The sequence below is a fragment of the Rana temporaria genome, chromosome 10 (assembly GCF_905171775.1).
Source record: "Rana temporaria chromosome 10, aRanTem1.1, whole genome shotgun sequence".
In the NCBI taxonomy this organism is placed as follows: Eukaryota; Metazoa; Chordata; class Amphibia; order Anura; family Ranidae; genus Rana; species Rana temporaria.
In genome coordinates, this window is record NC_053498.1 from 123540189 (window position 1) to 123563780 (window position 23592).

Here is a 23592-nt window from a genome sequence, read left to right on the forward strand (position 1 = left end):
TAGGATCATGATATACTAACAAGAAGCCACTGGAAGCAGAAAATTACTGAAGTAGACGCCGCTATTCCAGTGATCTCCACTTCTGGGTCATGGGCTGAGTGGCTGGCCTAATGCCTTGTGAATACAGGAGGTCGTCCACACAACTTGGGCAAATTTCAGAAAATGCTTTGCATTCCCTGAAAGAATGTAAATCATTCTCTTATTGGACAAGGTAGAGAATGTGACATCACCTCACACATATAAATTACACGGGTTCTGAGGCAAATTTAATGCAGATAAGGCACCACATGAATTTAATCAGCACCCTAATTAGCCACAGAACATGTGTAATTCATACATGTTCAGTTTTAAAGGGATGAGGTGGCAACCCTACCTGTGATGAGAAGCTAACCTCCTATGTTTACAAAGCAGGAGAGAAGCGACTTATGCCTCGTACACGCGACCGTTTTTCGGGTTCTAAAAAATATTTTTTTATTAATGTCATTAAAAACTATTGTGTGTGGGCTTCAGAGCATTTTTCCGGGTTTTTTTTCGAACATGCTCTATTTTTTCACGACGTTTTTAACGTTGTCGTTTTTCGGGTTGTAAAAAATGGTCGTGTGTGGGCGTTAACAACGAGAAAAATCTGCGCATGCTCAGAAGCAAGTTATGAGATGGGAGCGCTCGTTCTGGTAAAACTACCATTCATAATGGAGTAAGCACATTCATCACGCTGTAACAGACAGAAAAGCGCGAATCGTCTTTTACTAACACGGAATCAGCTAAAGCAGCCCAAAGGGTGGGGTCATCCGCATGGAACTTCCCCTTTATAGTGCTGTCAGGAAAGGTTCCTTCCGCTGGTGACACTACCTGATGTTTGGTGTGCAGTACTGTGGTCCACCACCAGGTGTCTCCTGGCAGTCTGGAACTGCCAGGGGAGCTCTCCCCTGGTGGTATTATGTGATCTTTGGGCCGCAGTACTGGCGTCCACCAGTGGGGGGTTCCTGGCAGTGTGGGGCCGACATCTCCTGTGATTAGGCGTCACCTGAGCCTGATTGCAGGAGATGTGTACAAATACCTGGCAGTGACAATCAGACTTTGCCTTTGATATCTCTCTATGCGCCCTGACCAGCTCTGCATCTGATCCTGATATGTAACCTGAACCTGGGATCTTGTACCCTGTGCTTTGTACCTATACCTGTCCCCCTTGTGATCCATCCATCCTCTCCTTGTCCTGTTTGTTTTCCCTTTCCCCAGCTGCTGACCTCCCATTGACGATCCTGGCCTGGCCCTGTTATGATTCTGGTTTTCCCCATTACCTGTACATATTGGTCTCTTATTATTTGTGGGTTCTGTTGGTATTGGTTGTTGTGCACAGTGTGTCATTGGATGGAGGCTGTTACTTTAACATTATTTCACTTATCTTTAATAAATTATATTTTCACTTATACACGTCTGGGTTTCCTCTGTTGCAGTCCACACGGTTCTTGTCTCACCTGATACGTGACAAGTGCCGTCGTACGTGTTGTACGTCACCGCGCTTTGCTAGAGGATTTTTTTTTTACGATCGTGTTAAGGCAAGGCCGTTTTAATGATCAAGTTGAAAAACTTCGTTTTTTACAACCCGAAAAATGATCGTGTGTAGGCGGCATTGGAGTGGGGCCTGGAAGCAAGTGGAGATCACTGAAATAGCAATGTCTACTATTTCCAGCGCCATCAGCTAGATATGTCATATACAGCAACATGTATAACATGCTGATGCCTTTAATTATTCTGACAGCTGACAGGCAGGGAGGGGGGATGAGGACCGAGGAGGACACAGACACAAGAGAGCAGGGCTACGGATGATGGAGGCACGTAAACTGACGATGGTTTCGGGGCTCAGCAGCCATGATATACCATGGTCAGTTTACAGAGGGGAGGGTAGAAATTGGCAGGATCAGACAGGTATTTCAGGTGTGCTGTTATTCATGCTTTAAAGGGACAGGTAAAAAATAATGTATCCCACCCTATTGTAGGAATGTACTCTCATGGGATTTCCAGTGATCAGGAGGTAGCCAGAAGGTTCCCGGAAGCCACGACCATATGAGTAGTTTTGTTTTTATATTTTTTCTAGTGAAATATTTATTGCAATAATAAGACCTATTCTAATGGATGATCTGCTTTAACCTGCAACAATGTGTTTCAAATCAGTGGCCCTAAAATACCAAGGACACTGGAGTGTGAGTCAGGTAACTAGCATTGCAAGACTTAGGAGTTTGTGTATTTCTCTCGTTACAGGTTACATTCAGTTATGGCTATGATGAATGCAATCATTTTCTGATCTTGGTCTGCATGTTTATTATTCATGTATGAAAACACTAGGGTGGTGTGGATCATTGGAAATAATGTTCTTCAGTATAAAGGGTGACAGATGTGAACAGCCATAAATGAAAAAGCCAGGAAGAATAATACACAGGGTAAAGACCCTTATCAACTTTTCCATCAGCATATCAGGCTTGCCAAATGATTTGATTCTGCACATTAGTCTTGGCTACAGATATATGACAAAGAGTATGTAGACCCCCCTTCCACAAGGTTGCGTTCAGGTGTTTTCAGTGAAGGCCACAGACAATTGTGCTCTTTCCATATGCTAACTACAGTTTTGGGAAGACCCTTTTGTGTTCCAGCGTGACTATCCCCCTGTTCCGCTCCACAAAGACATGGTTTGACCTGTTTGGTGTGGAGGGGCTCAAGTGTCCTTACCTCAACTCTACTAGACACCATTTGGGATGATTTAGAATGCCAACATCATTACCTGACCTTACAATCCGTCAAAAATTCCCATAGACACACACCGAAATTTTGTGCAAAGTCTTTTCAGACAAGTGGAGACTGTTCTTTTTTTATGCATTGGTAGTGTTGCGGTGCACTTCTCATTTTTTTGTAGAGAGCCACAAAGCAATGCATGCGTTTCTTACAGTATGTTAAATCATATGTTGCACTACGTCCTGGATTCCGCAAGACCATCCCAAGATTTAAAGTAGGTCCCTGGGGTCCCGCAGACCTGTGTTGGTGTTCTTCAGCACAGTGCCAGAACAGGTTCCAGCACTGGGCTCCACTCGGTGGGGGTATCCTCAATGGGCGCAATGTGTGCACTCACACAGTGTGCCCAGTTAGGATTTCTGTCAGTGGAACATCTCAGCTTCTCTAACCCCATTCTTCTTTGCACTTGTTCGTTGCTAGGACTGCCAGTGTCCTAACAACTGATGATATGCTGTGCGTATTGAAGGAGTGAACCACCTCTGTGCAAAGCGGCTCCACCTTCCAGCTCTGCCCCCCGATTCCTGGGTCCAAGTTGCTCCCGTACAGTAAAGTAAGAGTGGGGCTGGGACAAGGGGTAGAGAGATGCCTCGGACACAGAGTTCACATGTGAGGAAGGGGGGCGCTACCATGCAGTCTAGAGCACATTGAGCTGTGCAACTGCCACAGTCTTTCAGTGAGTTGCGCTGAAGACATACCTCCCAACCATCCCAGAATAGGCGGGGGTTTTCAAGAGATTTCATCTTTTAGACCCCTGATGTCTCATCTGCTTTCCATTGAGGTTGGGTTCATACTGATGCAAATTAGATGTGTGTTTCCCCACATCCAATACACATAACAGGAGACTATGACCTGCCGGACGATGCTGAAGATGCTTTATGAGTATGTGGTGGCCAGCACTCTCCTGTATGCAATGGCATGCTGGGAAAGCAGGCTTTGGGTGTCCGACACCAACAGACTCAACAAACTGATTCGCAAGGCCAGTGATGTTGTTGGATTGGAATTGGAGTCTTTTACAACAGCGTTGGATAGGAGAATGTTGTTCAAGTTATGTTCTTGGATAACTCCCACCCACTTCACAATATGCTGGTCAGTCTGCGGAGTACCATCAGTGACAGATTTTACACCCACAATGCACCACAGAGCAACACAGGAAATAATTTTTGCCTGTGGCGATCAAGATATATAATTATTTTCTGTGCTGGCCGGAGGTGAAAATATTTTTCTGGTTCATGATTAGGATTTTGTGTTGTTTTTATAGTATGTTGGTTATTATCTGGGATGGTGTTACAGAAAGCGGTGTATTATTTGTATTGGTAGTTCGCCTGTTATTTTAATCTGTGTTATTTATTATATTATTATGATTTAGGTACTTGTATAGCGCTGTCAATTTATGTAGCGATTTACATATACATTTCGCATCGGACCCTACCCTCAAGGAGCTTACAATCTAAGGTCCCTAACTCACATTCATATACTAGGGCCAATTTTAGACAGAAGCCAATTAACCTATCAGCATGTCTTTGGAGTGTTGGAGGAAACTTGAGTTCCCGGAGGAAACCCACGTAGGCACAGGGAGAACATGCAAACTCCAGGCAGGTAGTGTTGTGGTCGGGATTCGAACCAGCGACCCTTTATACTGCTAGGTGAGAGTGCTACCCACTACACCACTGTTCTATTTTAATTGTATGGATGTTTTGTTATTATATATTGAACCCTACGGTCGTTTTTTGTGATGAAAAAAGACGTTTTAAAAAACGTCATTTAAAATGATCATGTGTGGATAAAACGTTGTTTTATGTCTTCAAAAAAACGACAAAAATAAAATTTGAACGTGCTTGAATTTTTTGTGTCATTTTTCAAAACGTTGTTTTTTGTTTCACAGAAATTGACCGTGTGTAGCAAAAAACGACGTTTAAAACGACGTTTTTAAACCCGCGCATGCCCAGAAGCTAGTTATGAAGCGAGCTTCAATGGGAAAAAGTGGTGAACGTAACCTCGCTTTGCTAGAGCATTGTGAAAAAACGATGGTGTGTAGGCAACGTCGTTTTTGGAAAATGAAGTTTCAAAAACGTTGTTTTATTTCATGATTTAAAACGTCGTTTATTTTCATCACAAACAACAACGGTCTGTACGCGGCATAAGACTGGGATGCCATTAAAGTTCATGTGCGTGTAATACTTTTGGTGTCCCAATACTTTTGACGATATATAGATAGAACGTTTATATTTTGCACACATTGTTGATAATGTGCTGATAAAGACACCTTTTCTGGCATTTTCTTCTGGCATCTTGTGCTTATCCAGCATAAAAGCCTCCAGGCCATATATAACTCCTTTCCATGTGAATAGGAATGGCGTCAAGTATAATCAGCAAATTAATGGTAAATAAAACAAATTGCATATGTATGATGTCACAGCATCACTGTAATGCAAAAGGACTTTTTCATGAAGAAATATTCTGCTTGAATGGGGTGATCAAGAATCTGAACAAACACTTATTTGTATCAATTAACCTTTCCCGGAGGTGTGGGAGGCTGTAGTGCCGCTCCCGATTACAATATTCACCGCTTGCTTCTTAATGAAGAGAGATGCTGGATTGAATCACAGGCATACCCGCTTTCAATCTGCACTTTTAAATACTTCTGCATGTCAGCATTAGATACAAGGGGCATCAATCACCAAAATGAAATCCTTTCTCTGCATCCACCCTGAGCTGGGCCAAAGCCTCCCCGCCTGTTTCTGGCCTTGCTCGGAACCGAGTGCTTTTTTCCACTTGTTAGATTGTAATGAAAACAGCTTGCGTTATGTTTTCGGAGATAGGTGTTACCTTGCACTTCTAAGCCTGGCTCTCGAGTCTGCATCTGCAAACCTATTAAACTTATCTTAAATGACGAGGCTCCTGTTAATAATGGCCAAGGAGCCAGGTATTAAATGCTCCAATGCTTTCAATTTATTGCAACGTCAATATATGTTGTACATGGGAGCGCACATTTAAATCACCACTAACACAACTTGCTGTGTGAATGAGCTGGCCTCCTATCATATCAAAAGAAGCAATTTCAGAAATAAAAAGCCAAGTCTACCTTCATTTAAAACAGAACTCCAGCTAAAAATAACACCATAAAATCTAATAGAAAATGAGGAAAATTAGAAAATGTACCATTTTAAGAAAACTTTTATTTTTATTTTTTTATTGATGGCAGCAACACGTCTCAAAAAAGTTTGGGCAGGGCCATATGTACCACAGTGTAACATCCTATCTTCTTTTAACAACACTCTATAAACGTCTGGTAACTAAGAAAAAAGTTTGATCACCCCATTCAAGCAGAATATTTTTTGGAATGTTGTTCCATTCTTACCTGATATTGGATTCTAACTGCTCAATGGTCCTTGGTCTTCTTTGTCATATTTTTCATTTCAAGGTGTGCCAAAGGTCTGGACTGCAGGCAGGCCAGTTAAGTACCCATATAATTCTAACCTGGAGCCATGCTGTTGTTAAAGATGCCTTGTCCTGCTGAAATATGCAAGACCTTCCCTGAAAAAAGACATTGGGCCGGATTCAGATAGGTTAGCGGATCTTTAGATCTGCGTAACCTATCTGATTTACGTTACGCCGCCGCAAGTTTTTGAGGCAAGTGCTTTATTCAAAAAGCACTTGCCTGTAAAGTTGCGGCGGCGTAGCGTAAATGCCCCGTCCGAATTCAAATTCGGCGGGTAGGGGGCGTGTATGGGGGCATGCGCAGTCCGCCAAATTTCCCAGCGGGCAGTTTGAAACCCTTATGCCGCGTACACACGATCATTTTTCGGCTTGTAAAAAACGTTTTTAAAAATGTCATTTAAAAGGATCATGTGCGGACTTCACAGCATTTTTCAGGTTCTGAAAAACGCCCCAAAAAAAATTCGAACATGCTCTATTTTTTCACAACGTTTTAAACTACGTCGTTTTTCGGGTTGCAAAAAATGATCGTGTGGGCTTTAACGACGTGAAAAACCTGCGCATGCTCAGAAGCAAGTTATGAGACGGGAGCGCCCATTGTGGTAAAACTACCATTCATAATGGAGTAAGCATATTCATCACGCTGTAACAGACAGAAAAGCGCGAATCGTCTTTTACTAACACAAAATCAGCTAAAGTAGCCCAAAGGGTGGCGCCATCCGCATGAAACTTCCCCTTTATAGTGCCGTCGTATGTGTTGTACGTCACCACGCTTTGCTAGAGCATTTTTTTTTTTTTAACGATTGTGTGTGGGCAATAGCGTTTTAATGATGAAGTTGGAAAAAAAATAGTTTTTTCTAGAGGCTGAAAAAATTTTGTTTTTTACAAGCCGAAAAATGATCGTGTGTGCGCGGCATAAGCTCTTTTGTTGTAGTCTTCAAACAGATTGTCTACACTGTTTTGTGTCCCTGCAAAAATGTTGGCAAACCTATGGAACCTGCTTTTGTCGATTCTGCTAGATCTAAGACAATCCCCATTTGAACTTAGTCTTTTGAAGCCTGTATTAAGACTGCTCCACTTGGAGTCAGGTCTCTGGAGGCTTTTCATTTCCACATCCTGGATATAAAAATCCAAATCTTTGTATCACATGTATAAAGTCCAATCCTTCCTATACAGTGGGGTGTATTTTCTAAAGGAGCAGGGATTGTTCAATGAACAAACTGAATGGTCACTTAGCTTATTAATAAGCTAGGAAAGCTATGTTCACTAAAAATACCAAATCACGTGCTAGGAAAGAAAAACTGTATTTTTTCACTCATGTGAATGATTGTAGTGAACACAACTTTAATGTACAGTAAAACCTTGGATTGAGAGTAACTTGGTTTGAGAGCATTTTGCAAGACAAGCAAAATATTTTAATAAATTTTGACTTGATATACAAGCGATGTCTTGATATACAAGTAGCGTCATGTCACAACTCAGTATAAAAGAGAAGAGAGGCGCAATTAAGTGTAGCACTATGGTTACATTTAATGAATGTACAACATTTAGCAACTCACATGGTTGATTAAAACAGGCACATCCAAGTATGCAGGCATCCGGGGTAAAGTTGTCCACATAGACCATCCTCTGCACCGCCATTGGTCATCCCTTCCATGCTGTGCTCCACGAGCACTTCAAGCCTCGCTTTCAGATCGCTTTACTGCAGGGTAGTGTTCCCGGTCATGATTGCAGACTGACAGCGGTGAGAGACGGTGGTGCGGAGGATGGTCTGTATGGACAGCTTTACCCCAGATGCCTGCATACTTAGATGTGCCTGTTTTATTCATATTGCTACACTTAGAGGGACCTCTCTTTTCTTTTATACTCTGTAGCTCCGCCGGGATTTTGCTTCTAATCCCCTTGTGAAGGCTTCCATTTGTGGATGGACATTTTATGGTTACACAATCACAATGTTATAATATTTTTATATGGACTATAAACTGAAGGACTTATGAATAAATGGTTGTGGAACGAATCATCTGAGATTCCATTGCTTCTTATGGGGAAATTTGCTTTGGTATAAGAGTGCTTTGGATTACAAGCATGTTTCTGGAACAAATTCTGCTCGCAATCCAAGGTTTTACTGTATTTACTAAGCAAAGTATACACACACTTTGAAAAGGTAACATTCACTCTCCTACATGAGCTTCTAATCCCCTTTGTATACAAAGTCATCTTCCTCATGGAAAGTCTTTTTTGGGCATGGGCTTTGTGAATAGGTGATACGGTGCCCCCCAGAGAAAACTCCCATCGAGCAGTGCCCCCAGAGAAACCGGTTTGCCTAGGGGCACACACATAGAGCTGTGTCTCCTCATTGGCTCACTGGCTGTGATTGCTGCTGACTTAGCCAATGAGGAAGCAGAGTCTCAGACAGCTGAGGCTATCCTGAACATCGCTGGTTTGGAGGGAGGTCAGGTAAGAATTGGGGGCCACGCCGCTGCACACAGAAGGTTTTTATACCTTCGTGCATAGAATGCATTAGGGCAAAAAAACTTCAGCCTTTAGAACCACTTTAAGCTACAAGCTGCATTATTTCAATGGCAGAGGCTCAAGGAGACCATAAAGGCTCATTCACATGGGCATCAAAAACACTGCATTTAGATGCATACAGCATATAGTTTTGTACGCATCTAAATGCAGCAGTGTTGAAATAAATGGGCCATGCACAAAGCTACGTCTACAAACAAAAACATGCCCTGTTTAGCGCCATACAAAAAGTAGGACACAGCTGCATGCAGGGATGTGAAAGTTTTACGTGTATATACACTTAAACGCATGTATACATAAAGTCATTAGAAGAATTGTACGCGTCAAAATGCTGTACATGTCTAAACTCGCCTACACATGAGAAAACTAGGCGCATATTTTATGTTGAATCTTCTGCTAGCTCTGTCAGTAAGAACCCGTGTTCCATGCAGAGAATACAAAAATGTCTGTGTGAATAAAACCCTAAATTAAATTTCTTCATTTTGTTTGTGTGGGTGCTTTGGCTTCACCTCATATTCCTGGAGCTTTTACTGTTTACGCTTGTCTTACCTGATCCTACGCTAGTCATAGATGGGGGAAAAAAAATCTTCCCTTCCATTTGCCCATCCATCCACAAATCATCGGAATACCAGAGCCTTCCAAACTACTCATCCAATGGTAACTGACGCTAGGACCCCAGTGCTTTCACTGCTGGACTTCTGGAAAAAGCCTTCAGACAAGAGCATCTCCACTTCCTTTATCACAAGCTATTATAAATAAGGATCCAAGTTCCTTGTTCTTACTGACAGCGAGCACTTGTACATATTGTGCCTCCATTTAGTTGTATGTAACCTTCTGTCTCTCCAGTTTATAAAGTAGCAATGCTTTGATTCCTTTTATCTCTCTCTGCAGAGAGAAGCTTTTCTTTTCTGCTGCAATTTCACCATAATAAATAACCTTTACAAGAAGCTGTGTGTTGAGCTCGTACAGCTGGGCCCTTTCACTTTGATCATATGAGTAATATAAGTCATGATCCATGAGCTGCACACATCTGTTTCCCCACATTACTGTCACACACGTGTAAACAACCTTAAGCCATGTATATCTGAGAAGCCAATACTGCTCTGCCGAGATAAAATACTGCACTTTAATGACTACAGCTGCCTGTCTTACGACGTCGTCTACTTACTTTTTCTGCATATAATGAGAGGGAAGCGCTGCAGAGAGTTATGTGGTTAGTTCAGAAATAAAGTGTACCTGTCACTCAAGCACCACTCTGTGCCTGTAACCACCAATTCAAAATCTGTTCTTTGGTTTTTAGAACTTCCCTGACTTCACCGTCCAAAATAACTCTCCATTAGGAGGTAAATACTCTGCTCCTTTCTAAAGTAGACTCCAACTGTCCCAGATTTACCCTGACAGTCTCACATCTATGCACTCTGTCTCAACGATGATGTATGCTGGGCTGCATCTCTATTATTTCAGTTATTAAGCATGCTCGAGCATTGAGGGGATTGTAACTGAGAGTGGGCAGTTTCTGCATAATTACAGATAGGTTTGCTCAGAAAGTGGGCATAATTTGGGTGGAACCATCTATTGGTAGGACGTGCTATGTGTGTGGCAAGATGACATTGTCCTAAGAAAAGGGATGGAGATGTTGGCAAATATGCAGTATGACCATAGTGTGGACAATGCCTTGCTCCTGGCCATATCTCTACATTTCTGATTTCACCATCCAATATGCCCCTTCCGCAGGGTGGAAATACCTTGCTCCTGGCCTTCTCCCAACCTTTCTGATTACACTTTCCAATGTGGAAAATATTCTGCTACTGATTTCCTTTACCTTTCTGTATACACCAGTCAATTTGACTCCCTTCATAGTGTGAAAATACTCTGCTCCTGAGCTTCCCTCTACCTTTTATATTATACCATCCAAAATGGCACCCCATAGAGCAGGAAATAGGCTACTCCTGACCTTCTTTCCTTAATCTCATCTGAGATTAGCTAAAACTATTGCAATGAATATGATGAAAGAATAGCTGTACTTTTCTTTACTCTTTGAATTATACTCACCTATGTTTGCTTGTGAAAGTTCCTTAGTATGCATGGCTGTCATGCGAAATCTCCGCATGTGCAGAAACATTCAGTTAATTTCTATAGAAAATGGCAACCACCACTGAAATGCATAATAAATGGCCTCTCCACTGAAGTGAATAGGACTTTTCTAAAAGTGAGCAAGTGGGGATCTTTTTGGAGTCTGGGAAGGTAAATATGGGAATTTGGGGGGTGTCAAAGCATACCTAGATTAAGGTACAATTACCTGTTATTTGCCGTGTCTCTTTACCCTGAATAAGCATATGAGCGCATTTACCATTTTTAATATCAGATTTTCTGACCCTACCTCAAAATTATCTTCCTGGCTTGCCTTTAAGATCACAGTTTAGTCCCTTGTACATGCATCCCCCTGCTGAGATACTGTAAAATAGGTTAATGTGTATAAAGCAGACCATATTGCTGAGTACTGTCATTATCTATACCTGCCACTATACCCGCTAATGTGAGCCATCTATTTATAGAAGGGATTTAATGGCACAGATACATCATGGGCGCAGTGCGAGCAACCCAGAGCAGCATTGGCTCTTTAGGATGAAGTGGCTGCAATTTTAAGGACTTTTTGTATCTTGGAGATGAAAAACGAGCAACGCTCGTACATGAAAATAATTGTTCGATGTGTAAGCGCAGGAGCACACAGGTCTCCTCACAGGCATTCAGTTCATTCCTTCTGAATATTACTCTTTTTTTTACACACTGTTTCTCTTTGTGGGGGGGGGGGGGGGTGAAATACAGAAGCCTTGCATATTTCATATAGTACTTGCAGGCTCTGCTGGCTTAATTACAGCTTGTATTGTACTGTTCAATGCAGAGCAGAGTATGGAACCGGCAAGAATTTCTGCAATTTTCCTTTAAAATTAGGCTTTTTTTGCTGCTGTTCTTTTGCCTTGGGGGCTTTAAAGGAAATCAACTGTGCAGCAATGGAGGAGTGTATTAAAATGCAACCAGATCTTCAGATTTACATCATTAATTTACAAATGTACAGCATTTGGTGTATATATACATATGTTGGTGTATGTATGTATACTGATATCTCTCTCTCTCTCTCTCTCTCTCTCTCTCTCTCTCTCTCTCTCTCTCTCTCTCTCTCTCTCTCTCTCTCTCTCTCTCTCTCTCTCTCTCTCTCTCTCTCTCTCTATATATATATATATATATATATATATATATATATATATATATATATATATATATATATATATAATGTGTGTGTGTGTATATATATATATAAATATATTTAAAAAAAATACACCAATGTCTAAATTTAAATAGATGATCTATTGGTAAACAGCGCTATTTTTGGATAAGTGTCCAGCTTCACATATAAATAAATAAAATTATGACGTGGCAGAAATAGTCCTAAAGTGGTAAGTGCTTCCAGGGTTAAGTGGGTAGTGCACCCTCCACCAACTCCAAATCTTCACCAACAGTGGCACTCGCCCCCTCTGGGGTTCAAACTCACCAGAAGGATGAATCAAAAAAGCCTTGAAAACCAATTCCTTTTCAATCTGAACTCATTCACCACCTCAGAAAGCAGCAGGGGTTAATTACCACGGTTGGTTCATATAAAACACAAAGAACACCAAAAATAGTGCAATACTGCTTTAATAAATTAACCCCTCATACAAAATACCCTGCTTCTGATCTGCATACATTTAGGTCACTTGATGATGAACATGTAAGGTAGTGTGTAATCACCGCTGTTGTACAATATCCGGAAGCCGCGCTTGATGATGCCCGCACATCGCTGGAGAAATCCTTCCTGAATACAGGTCTCAGAGCGATGGAACGCACTCCTCACTCAAAATACTTCCTGGTTACCCCGTTGTAGCCACGCTCTGACGCGTTTCGTCACTTCCGACTTCGACAGAGGGCCCTTTGTCGAAGTGACGAAACACGTCAGGAAGTGGCTACAACGGTATAACCAGTGGGGATTACACACTACCTTACATGTTCATTATCAAGTGACCTAAATGTACGCAGATCAGAAGCAGGGTATTTTGTATAAGGAGTTAATTTATTAAAGCAGTATTGCACAATTTTTGGTGTTCTTTGTGTTTTATATGAACCAACCTTGGGAATTAACCCCTGCTGCTTTCTGAGGTGGTGACGGAGTTCAGAGTGAAAAGGAATTAGTTTTCCAGGCTTTTTTGATTCATCCTTCTGGTGAGTTTGAACCCCAGAGGGGGCAAGTGCCACTGTTGGTGAAGATTTGGAGTTGGTGGAGGGTGCACTACCCACTTAACCCTAGAAGCACTTACCACTTTAGGACTATTTCTGCCACGCCACATCATTTTCTTTATTTATTTAGACCAATAGATCATTTATTTGATTTTAGACATTGGTGTATTTTTTATACTATTTTATTGGATGATTTCTTTCTCATCTTATACTTAAACAGCTGCTCTGTATATACCTTTATCCTTTGCTGTGATATTAGGTTCTTACCTTTGGCTATACCCATTACCCACTATTGGGTCTTAGAATCAGTTGATTAACTTCTTTGGCACCGGAAATACACTGTGGGCCCCTATTGTGTGCACCTTTCTTTCTATATATATATATATATATACCGGTATATATATATATATATATATATATATATATACACACACACACACACACACACACATATACACACAAACACGTAGTAAAAAATTGGATTGCAAGCATAATTCGTTCCAGAAACATGCTTGTAATCCAAAACACTTGTATATTTATAAAAAAAAATCCCCATAAGAAATAATGGAAACTCAAATGATTCGTTCAGCGACCATTTATTCATAAGTCCTTCAGTTTATAGTCCATATAAAAAGATTATAGCAATGTGTTGGGTTGTGTAACCATAAAATGTCCATCCACAAATGGAAGCCTCCACAAGGGGATTAGCAGCAAAGGGAAGAGAGGTGCCTCTAAGTGTAGCAATATGTTGCTAAATGTTGTACCTTCAGTAAATGTAACCATATTGCTACACTTAGAGGTGCCTCGCTTCTCTTTTATACTCAGTTGTGACATGTGTACTTGTAGATCAAGACATCTCTTGTATATCAAGTCAACGTGTAAAAAATGTGGCTTGTCTTGCAAAATACTCTCAAACCAAGTTACTCTCAAACCAAGGTTTTACTGTGTGTAACTATATATATATATATATATATATATATATATATATATATATATATATATATATATATATAATTTATAGTTATTAAACAACCTGATTGTTGTGGGCAGTATGCTCACAAAGAGGTTGACAAAGGGTGAAAACAGGTTGGCATGCAAAAAGTGGACTTTTAATGATACACTGCTCTTTAGACCAGTGTTTCTTAACTCCAGTCCTCAAGGCGCCCCAACAAGTCATATTTTAAGGCTTTCCATTATTTTGCACAGATGATTTGATCAGTTTTACCACCTTAGTAATTAGCGGTTTCATTTGAGGGAAATCCTGAAAACATGATCTGTTGGGGTGCGTTGAGGACTGGAGTTGAGAAACACTGCTTTAGACCAGTGGTCATCAACCCTGTCCTCAGGGCCCACTAACAGGCCAGGTTTGCAAGATAACTGAAATACATGACAGGTGATATCATTTGCTGCTCAGTGATTGCAGTATTCTAGTCTGCATCTCCCCAAGGTTATACATAAAACCTGGCCTGTTAGTGGGCCCTGAGGACAGGGTTGATGACCACTGCTTTAGACAATAGATTTACTCCAAATAGCATTTATATAAACTCCAACAAGCTTCCCGTGTATGGTGCGGTATTCATTTAGGCAGTGGTTACAGGCATGGCTTGGATTAAATTGTTTCCCCGAAGGGGATCCTAAAACATTAGATCTGTTCTGTCTGGTAACGGCATCATAATCTCTATATTTATCAGAGGAGGAGACTGCTCTTACCGGTATTGGGTAACTGCTGGGTTGGCCTTGGCTGCACAGTGAAACTTCACCACGTTATCCTCCAGAACTGGCTGCGGATCCACTGTCAGATTGACCAGCGGTGGATCTGAAAGTGTACAGAACAATCAGTTTATACTGTAGGTTCAGGGTCCAAGATTTACAACAGTATCAATAAAAGTGCATTTTTACATATTTGTAAGTCTGCCAAAAATGGATATTTCAGTTATAGGTGGAATCTAGCTAAACAGAGACACACACTGGGGTTGATTTTACTAAAGGCAAATAGACTGTGCAGTTTGCAAGTGCAGTTGAACTAATTTTCCCCAGAGCTTAGTAAATGTGGTGAGGCTTCACTTTGTAAAGAACACTCAATAAGGTGGGAAATAAATAAAAAAAACAGCATTTGCCTGCACATGACTGGATCATGGAAATCAGCAAAGCTTCACCACGTTCGCTAACCTCTGGGGAAAATTAGTGCAACTGAACTTGTAAAGAGCACAATCTATTTGCCTTTAGTAAATCAACCACACTGACTTGTTGAACGCCTTGTGGACTTGATGCCATAATTTATGACTCTTTAACCACCCACTTGTGGTGCTTCAGCCCACATTGGGGTGTTTTTGACCCTTCCATTGTATTCTTTATAATATAAATTTGTAGTATTAAAAAGAGTCAATATAGAGGACCCATATCAAGGCTCCGGCAGGTGTGCGTACATGAGAGCTCAAGCACAGGGATTTCACCATCAGAGATGATGGAAAGAATTTAGGTAGCTGGAGTCTCCAGCATCCACCAAACACTGACATAAAGTCAGATTCAGATGGACTGTCACTATACAGATTGATCCGACCCATATTCCTCATAGTTACCAACTCCCCCTAATATAATTTTTCAGGTTTTAAAGATTTATCTTTGGAAATACTGAGCACTTAAAGTCACTGGGCCAGATCCACATAGGGAGTACGCCGGCATATCTACTGATACGCCGGCTTACTTTCAAATTACCTGCGTCGTATCTTTAGTTTGAATCCTCAAACCAAAATACGATGGCTTCTGGGTTCGATCCGACAGGCTACGGCTTCATACGCCTTTGGATCGTAGGTGCAATACTTCGGCGCCCGCTGGGTGGAGTTTGCGTTGTTTTCCGCGTCGGGTATGCAAATTAGCGATTTACAACGATCCACGAACGTACGCGCGGCCGTCGCATTTTCTAACGTCGTCTGTAGTCAGCTTTTTCCGGCGTATAGTTAAAGCTGGTATTTTGCGGCGAATAGATAGACTTGCTATGTTACGTATGGCCGTCGTTCCCGCGTCAAAATTTTAATTTTTTTTTTGCGTAAGTCGTCCGTGAATAGGGATGGACATAACTCATGTCTAAGTTTAAAAAATGACGTCCTACCGACGTCATTTAGCGCAATGCACAGCGGGAAATTTCAGAACGACGCATGCGCAGTTCATTCGGCGCGGGGACGCGCTTCATTTAAATGAATCACGCCCCCTACTCGCCGATTTGAATTCCGCCACCAGAAATACACTACGCCGCCGTAACTTAAGGCGCAAATTCTTTGAGGATTCGAAGATCCGCCAGGTAAGGTACGGCGGCGTAGCGTATCTCTGATACGCTGCGCCCATCTAATTATCTGTGGATCTGGCCCACTGTGTATTTCAAGCTGACCAGCATTTGCCATACTATTGCAATATACATATATATTTTTTACATCCCATATTCATTTTTTGTATTTATTTATTTGAGACTTTTCTAAAATAACATTGATATGCAAAAAATCTTTTTAATTTACTAAATCATAATGGGACATGTGCCTTGCTATTTTCCTTTTAGACATCCATGTGTGCATTTAGGAAAAGCATAAAATGGACACAGAAGACCTGTGGCAGATAAAGGAAAGTAGCCTGCCCCTCCCCCCACTTACCTTTTGTGTGCGTGCTTTTTATATTTGTCCAAAAGTTCAAACAGCAATTACTCTAAATAGATCCACAAGGATCTTTTTTTAATTGAACTGTAATAAAAACATCCGCCTCCACCAAGGTGGGCGGACCAGGGTCAGAAGTGGGTGAAACACGTTTGCGGAGATGTTTTTATTCCAATGTAACAGCAGTACATTTTTCTCGTGGATCAGTTTTGAGTGCTGGCTGTTTGAACTTAGGTCTTGCCTGCACTTGAAGGGGTTATTGCCATGCGCTATCTGCAATGGTCTAAGAAGGAACCTGCTAGATAAAGCAAGCTGATCACTAGCTGTCATAAATATCAAAACTCAAAATGCTCAAAACTTTGCACACAGCGGCAGTAATCATGACATTTTTGCATTAATATTTACATTATGACTCATAATGCCCAAAAAAACTATTTTATATAATGATAGTAATCATATGAAGCCATTTATTATCACATAGTTTCTTGGCTACTTTTTCAATCATAATGATAACAGAAACCACCCAAATGGCTCTGATCAAAAGTTTTACACACCCTGGAATGTTTGGCCTTGGTACAGACATACAGTACACACACAGGTTAAATGTTTATTAAAGGTTATTTCCCATGTCTGTGGCTTTTTAGATTGCAATTAGCGTCACGTGAATGCACTGAGCAGACTAGATACTAAGCAAAGGGAAGCAGAAAAGAACTGTCAAAAGACCTGCATAACAAGGAAATGTAACTTTTTAAAGAAGGAAAAGGATATAAAAAGATATCCAAAGCCTTAAATGTGCCAGTAAGCACTGTTCAATCATTTATTAAGAAGTGGAAAATTTGGGGACTCTTGATACAAAGTCAGGGTCACCTTGACCCTGCCTTAGCCAAGGTCAAGAAAGATTGCAGCCACACCTGCCAGAGGAATTGTTTGGGATGTAAATGTAGCAGTCTGCTACTTTTTAGCCAGTGCAGCTTTAAATTTAGAGGATAGTCTGAGAGTTAGTTTACTCAGACCGTATGATTTTTTTTCCACATTTGGGCCTCTGTTCCAGCCATGGCTGTACTGTGAGTGACCACTATTGTTGTCTAGGGTGCCATTACCACCCCAGGCCAAGGGTGGCAGCAGTCAGGTCAAGGTGTTTTGGGTGTTCCCCTTTGGCAGCCAATTAGTGGGGGGTTGATCGTCCCGCTGTGCATGCTGGGGAGTAGTACTTAAGGGACAGACGCCATTGGACCGGGGTTGTTGATCACTGGTTTGTCATCCCACCACCCCCCTATTTGGCCCTCCTGGCCGGGGGTGCGTGTTCAAGTGTTCCTGGCTCCGGGACCACGTTGATCTGGTGTTGTGATCTACCAAGTAGGCCCGGTAGTCAGACTGGGTCTACGTTTGCAGAGTGGTCCTGTGCTGTCCATCCTTGAGGGAGGAAGCCACTGGATGAAGAACCTATCTTGGAGAGCACCGAGCACGAGGCTGGTATCTCAGGAGAACTTCATCGAAGGACGCACCATTACTGAAAGGCTGAATGATGGTCGCCTGTCAGTCCTAAGTTCACAAGAAGTTAATCGGGAGTGATCCGGGTTGAGAGGATTTTGGACCGAATATACCTCCATCTGTGAGAAGGTCTGTGGCAGAGACTTAACCAAATTTTCTGTGTGCCATCTTGGCTGCTAGGCTAGTGAGAGAGGCCTATCTGGGTGCGCAATACCCACTCTGGCTAGAGTGGCAACAAAAGCTGTGTTGTGCACCTGAACCTATAACCTGTTAGCCTTCCACCACTTCTTTTTTTCTTTTACCAAGTTCAGCAAATAAATCCAAGAAAAAGAAGTCTAAGTGTGGACATAGAACTTTTTCTCAACTCTTATCCGATACCCTAGATGGCGAGGAAATAGAGGTAACATGCCGCCCAAAACAATCCAGCAGCTCCCCGGGGGTAGTGCTACATGAAGAAAACCCCACAGGTAAACTCAAGAGAAATACAGGTTGCGCTGGAAAAAAAGGTGTGGTTGTATTTAAGGAGCACAATACAACTATACTTGAACAAAAATGATCTGCATGGTCTAGTAGCCAGAAAGAAGCTTTTACTGCGCCAATTCCACAGTTGCTGTTCACAGTCAGTGGGGATTGTGCAAGCAGGTTCACAGATGGGCAGATGTAATACCAACAGTTGTCAGTGAGACATCTCTGTTTGTGACACTGCTACTCTTATGCCGCGTACACACCATCACTTTATGTGATGAAAAAAAATGACGTTTTTAAAAACGTCACTTTAATTGACCGTGTGTGGGGGAAAACGTCGTTTTATGTCTTGTAAAAAACGACCAAAAAAAATTGAAGCATGCTTCAATTTTATGTGTCGTTTTTCAAAAGTGCACTTTTTACTTCACAGAAATTGACCGTGTGTAGCAAAAAACGTCGTTTTCTAAGACGTTTTTTCATCCACGCATGCCCAGAAGCTACTTATAAAGCAAGCTTCAATGGTAAAACGTGGTGGAACGTAACCTCACTTTGCAAGATCATTGTGAGAAAAACGATGGTGTGTAGGCAACTTCGTCTTTGAAAATTGAAGTTTCAAAAACGTCATTTTTTACTTCACAGAAAATGTCGTTTTTTTTCATCACATAAAGTGATGGTGTGTACGCGGCATTAGCCTCTGTTACCTATTTTTTTACATTGCCGGGAGATATTTTCCTCTGATTATGAAGCCAGCTACTTGTGTCTCAGATATGGCAATATTTCTGATCTCACAGTGCAAGTTATTTAACACCAGACATAATCTTTTATATGAGCAAAATCACTAAAAATCACATACATAGGAGCTCATTTAAGAAGTGTGAGGTCTGAGTATTTCCCAGGAGAAATGGAGTTAATTCTAATTATTTTCCAACGTGTGTTCTTCCGTTCCAGATGCAGTTTGCAGCCGTTAATAGCATTTTTAATTGCTTTTCTGTGCAAGCAATTCAGAGCAAGCAAGATCTTTATTCACAATCTCATTTCAAAGTCTTCTGATAGCTATTCCCTCTTTCATCCATCCAATTAGTATGTCCTGAAAAGTAGATGCTGCTTAATACCCAGCAATTCCTGTGCCTTCACTCATAAGTGAAACACGACTATTAATACTATTGTTCTGCAAAATTTAGACAATTATTTGGTCTATTCAAAGGCAGCAGACTGGGATCCGACCTCTTCTTACAAAAGGGAGGAATTCATTTTTCCAAACATCTAAAACACAGACTTTCTGTGCCAGTACATAGTTTCATTCTGTAACCAACATTGACAACATGAAAGAGAGAGTCAAGTTCCTGTACAACCACAGTCAGTTTGTTGTTCAGACACTTTGATAAATGAGGCCCCTTGTTCCTGTTTGTGATTTTCGGTACTCATAAACTGTATTTTTTTCCCTTCCACGTTAAATAGAAGTATCCTCCATTACTGTTCTCTTAGCTTAGTGAAATGTCAGACTAGTAATCTTGTCACTGGTGGAAACTTGCTATCAACAGGATTGATAAATAGAACATGTTAGAACATAACTGATAAAGGATGTCTCTTAAGACCCTTGAAATGTGTTGGCTTTTATTATGTATACAGTAACTGACAAAAGTGAGTACACCCATCATATTTTTGTTAATATTTTATTAAGTTTTTTCATGTGACAACTCTGAAGAAATTGCACTTTTCTACAATGTAAAGTAGTGAGTGTACAGCTTGTATAACAATGTAAATTTGCTGTCCCCTAAAAATAACTCAACGCACCCATTAATGTCATAACCGCTGGTAACCCCAAGTAAAAATGTCCAAATTGGGCCCAATTAGCCATTTTACCTCCCCAGTATTATGTGACGTTACAAGGTCTCAGGTGTGAATGGGGAGCAGGTGTGTTAAATTTGGTGTTATTGCTCTCACTCTCTTACTGGTCACTGGAAGTTCAACATGAAAAAAATAATTGTTGCTCTACATAAAAATGGCCTAGGCTATAGGAAGATTACCAAGATCCTGAAACTGAGCTGCAGCCCGGTGGCCAAGACAAAAAGTCTTCTAAAGATGATGCACAAGAAAGTTTTTACAATAACCGATCCTCTGCTTGCCTGGAAGATGGAGCTTCCCCACATGTCAGCAGGGGACTGTCCCCTGGTATCATTAAATCCAATGCAGGGCTATTGATCTTTTATTGGTCTTGATGATGTTAGGACCTGAGACCACTGGAGCATACGGTAGAAGGCGAGGTGGAGCTAGTCTAGCAACATTTGAGGATAAGGTAACTAAATATTATTTAAGAATTCTCTATACCTAAATGCTCAATTAAACCCTGCAGTGTGGGCACAGGCCCACTGCATGAGAATGTTTTTAGGTTTCCCGAAGTTGGGCTTCAATCTCTCAGATTTAAAGTGTATGACGGGCCAAATTTTTTTTTTCCTTTTGGATAGATTTGGGAACGGTTAAAATTCCTAACAGGTTTTTACTTCTATTTGGCGCTCCATTCGAAAAAGATTTCCCTTCTCTTCTTGTCGCGTTGATGAGGAAGTAAGGGGAACTCTTCAATAGCAACAAGACAAATACAAATGTTACCTTAATCATAGAGTACAAAGTACAGACAGCATATTCATACACCATGGGTTATAGCTTTGTACCTTCAGTTATTTATCAAAGTTTGGAAGCCAGATTTACATTTATGTCTGTGTCCTGTTACAGTTTTTTTTCATGACTTCCTTTGTCGCTGTGGCAGGAAGTGAGGGTAAATCTCTCTAACAGAGCCTCAGATTTTATTGAAATCCAAAAGGAGCTGTAATCCTCCCACATGCTATCCAAAACTTAAAAAAAAACGTTTTGGCTAGACATACACTCTATCAGGTCCAAGTAGAGCTGGCAAAATCCCCAATGTATAGTAATGAGCTTCTGATAAAGTACAGGGTCAATTGTTACATAGACAGTGATGTCCCGTTAATTACACTGGGAGACACAATTTCCCAGCATAAACAGTTAGTAGGGCTGATCTGTATTCTAACAGATTGGTCATGTTGAGCAAAGGAGATGGCAGGAGAGCAGAGGAGAGTACAGGAGAGCAGAGGGGATGGCAGGAGAGGCTCCTGCTCTAGCTGCACCCTCTCCACTACAGCTCCTGGGGGCCGATACCTCTCCTGTCTCTGGGTCGGTCTAGCCCTGGTATTGGCCTATGTAGCTAAATAAACGGTACTTATATATCCAATTCATTTTTATAGTCAAGCTTCTTATGAAACTTATGTGGATGGTTCAGGATTGGTATAATTTCCCATTTGTTTTTTTTTCCTTTACTATATAGACAATATCTGGGCACTTCGTTGCAAAATCTGTCAATTTAGTAATAGATTATTAAACAAAGAATATATTAAAAAATATACAGAGAAGTACGATAATCAATACTTTGGTCCTTCTAATGTTGAGATCAAAACACTGATTTGATACGTTATTCTGTTTAAGCTCTTGAATTATTGTTCTCTGAGGGAGCAGAATACTGCGTATCTCGCTCTCACCGCTATTCACTTGGACACAAAAATCAATTCTGTAAATAGTAACAATGAACATGAAGCTTAGATGGAATGACAGCCTGTTCATTGGGTAAAAATAATCGGGAGTTTTATTCACAACACTTTGATCCTCATACATGTCAGGTATTTTCCGTATTTGAATCCAAGTAATTCTATTCTTTTTTCTGCAATGTTCCTTCATTTAGGTGCCTTGTAGTTGATCTATCCAAACAATTGTATTACTTTCTTACTAAAAGTCTGTATATCCATGCAAAGCATATGGCAGCCCTATTCGAGTTTATTGGGGTATAGCAGCTACACGGACACAGCCTCTGGTCCCAATTTAGGAGTCGTTTGGGTGCGTGGTGCAGACAGTGTATGCGTTTTGGACCATTGGCTGTGTCCGTGCAGCAGCTGCATCCCAACAGACACGAATAGGCCACCTGCACACAGGTGCGTGCAACACCTATGCATCTCATGAAGGCAAACACTGCCCTTAGCTCGGATGTACGCCCATATGAACGGGGGGTCTAATTCCTTTGATTGTCAGCTGCATCTGATGGCCGAAATGTGGTATCGTTTTCTGAAATACCTCAGTGAGAAAATATTCATTTTGGCCACTAGATGAAGCGGATGATTATAGGAATTACAGTAATCTATTACAGAAATTATGTCCTAAATCCCTGAAACCTGCACAAATATGTGTGACATTCGTTCAACAGATGTTTTACAAATAGATCCCAAATGTGTCTTTATTCACAAAGTGGACAAAAGGGGCAGATAGGGCCAAAGGGACAGTGGGACTTTGAATGAAACATAACACTTATTCACAAAGTATCAATGATTTGTTTTCTATATGAAATTATGAAAGGATGACTTTGCAAGGAACCTGTTTTAAGTATGTTGGTGTTAAAGGTGTTGCTTTCCTGAAGATCGTATGGAATGCCATAAAGTCACCTGCAGACAACTTATCATTTTTCTTGTCATGGCTAGATGAGCAGCTATAAAGCGCACAACAGAATCAGCTATGGGATCAATATTCACTGCGTTCCAACATGTGGATTGGGTTGGTTTTCTTGACATAGTGATAACCTGCAAAATGCCTGTGTACATTGTGTGTGGATCAGTCCCCCTCAAAAGGTTTGAATAGGCGCGACTAAAATGTAACCTCCCTCTGGTCCCCTTTGTCATGTCCCAGCGTTCAGTTTTTTTTCCTCTAACCTGTTCCAGAAGCGTGAACATTTTTTAATTACTACCTGCGATGAAATCAGCAGACTTTTACAAAAAACTATTTCAGGGGCATCAGTTGGGAGCTAAGTTTGGGAAACTCATATATTTGGGCATGTAGTTGACATCATCCCTTATTGACTTAAAACGTATAGAAGGGAGGTTAGAAGGAAGACCAATGTCAAACACCGGTATCAAGGAAGAATGTT

At 41.1% G+C, this 23592-nt stretch overlaps 1 protein-coding gene across 2 annotated transcripts in view; it reads right to left on the reverse strand.

Moving 5' to 3' along the window:
- The window catches only part of KIRREL3 (kirre like nephrin family adhesion molecule 3), a 1042107-nt gene that overhangs the window by 148441 nt on the left and 870074 nt on the right, over nt 1-23592 (reverse strand). For both annotated transcript variants that reach the window (XM_040326200.1, XM_040326201.1), the window contains exon 7: nt 14728-14833. In XM_040326200.1, the coding sequence (XP_040182134.1) occupies nt 14728-14833 (106 nt within the window). The remainder of the gene's footprint in view (nt 1-14727; nt 14834-23592) is intronic.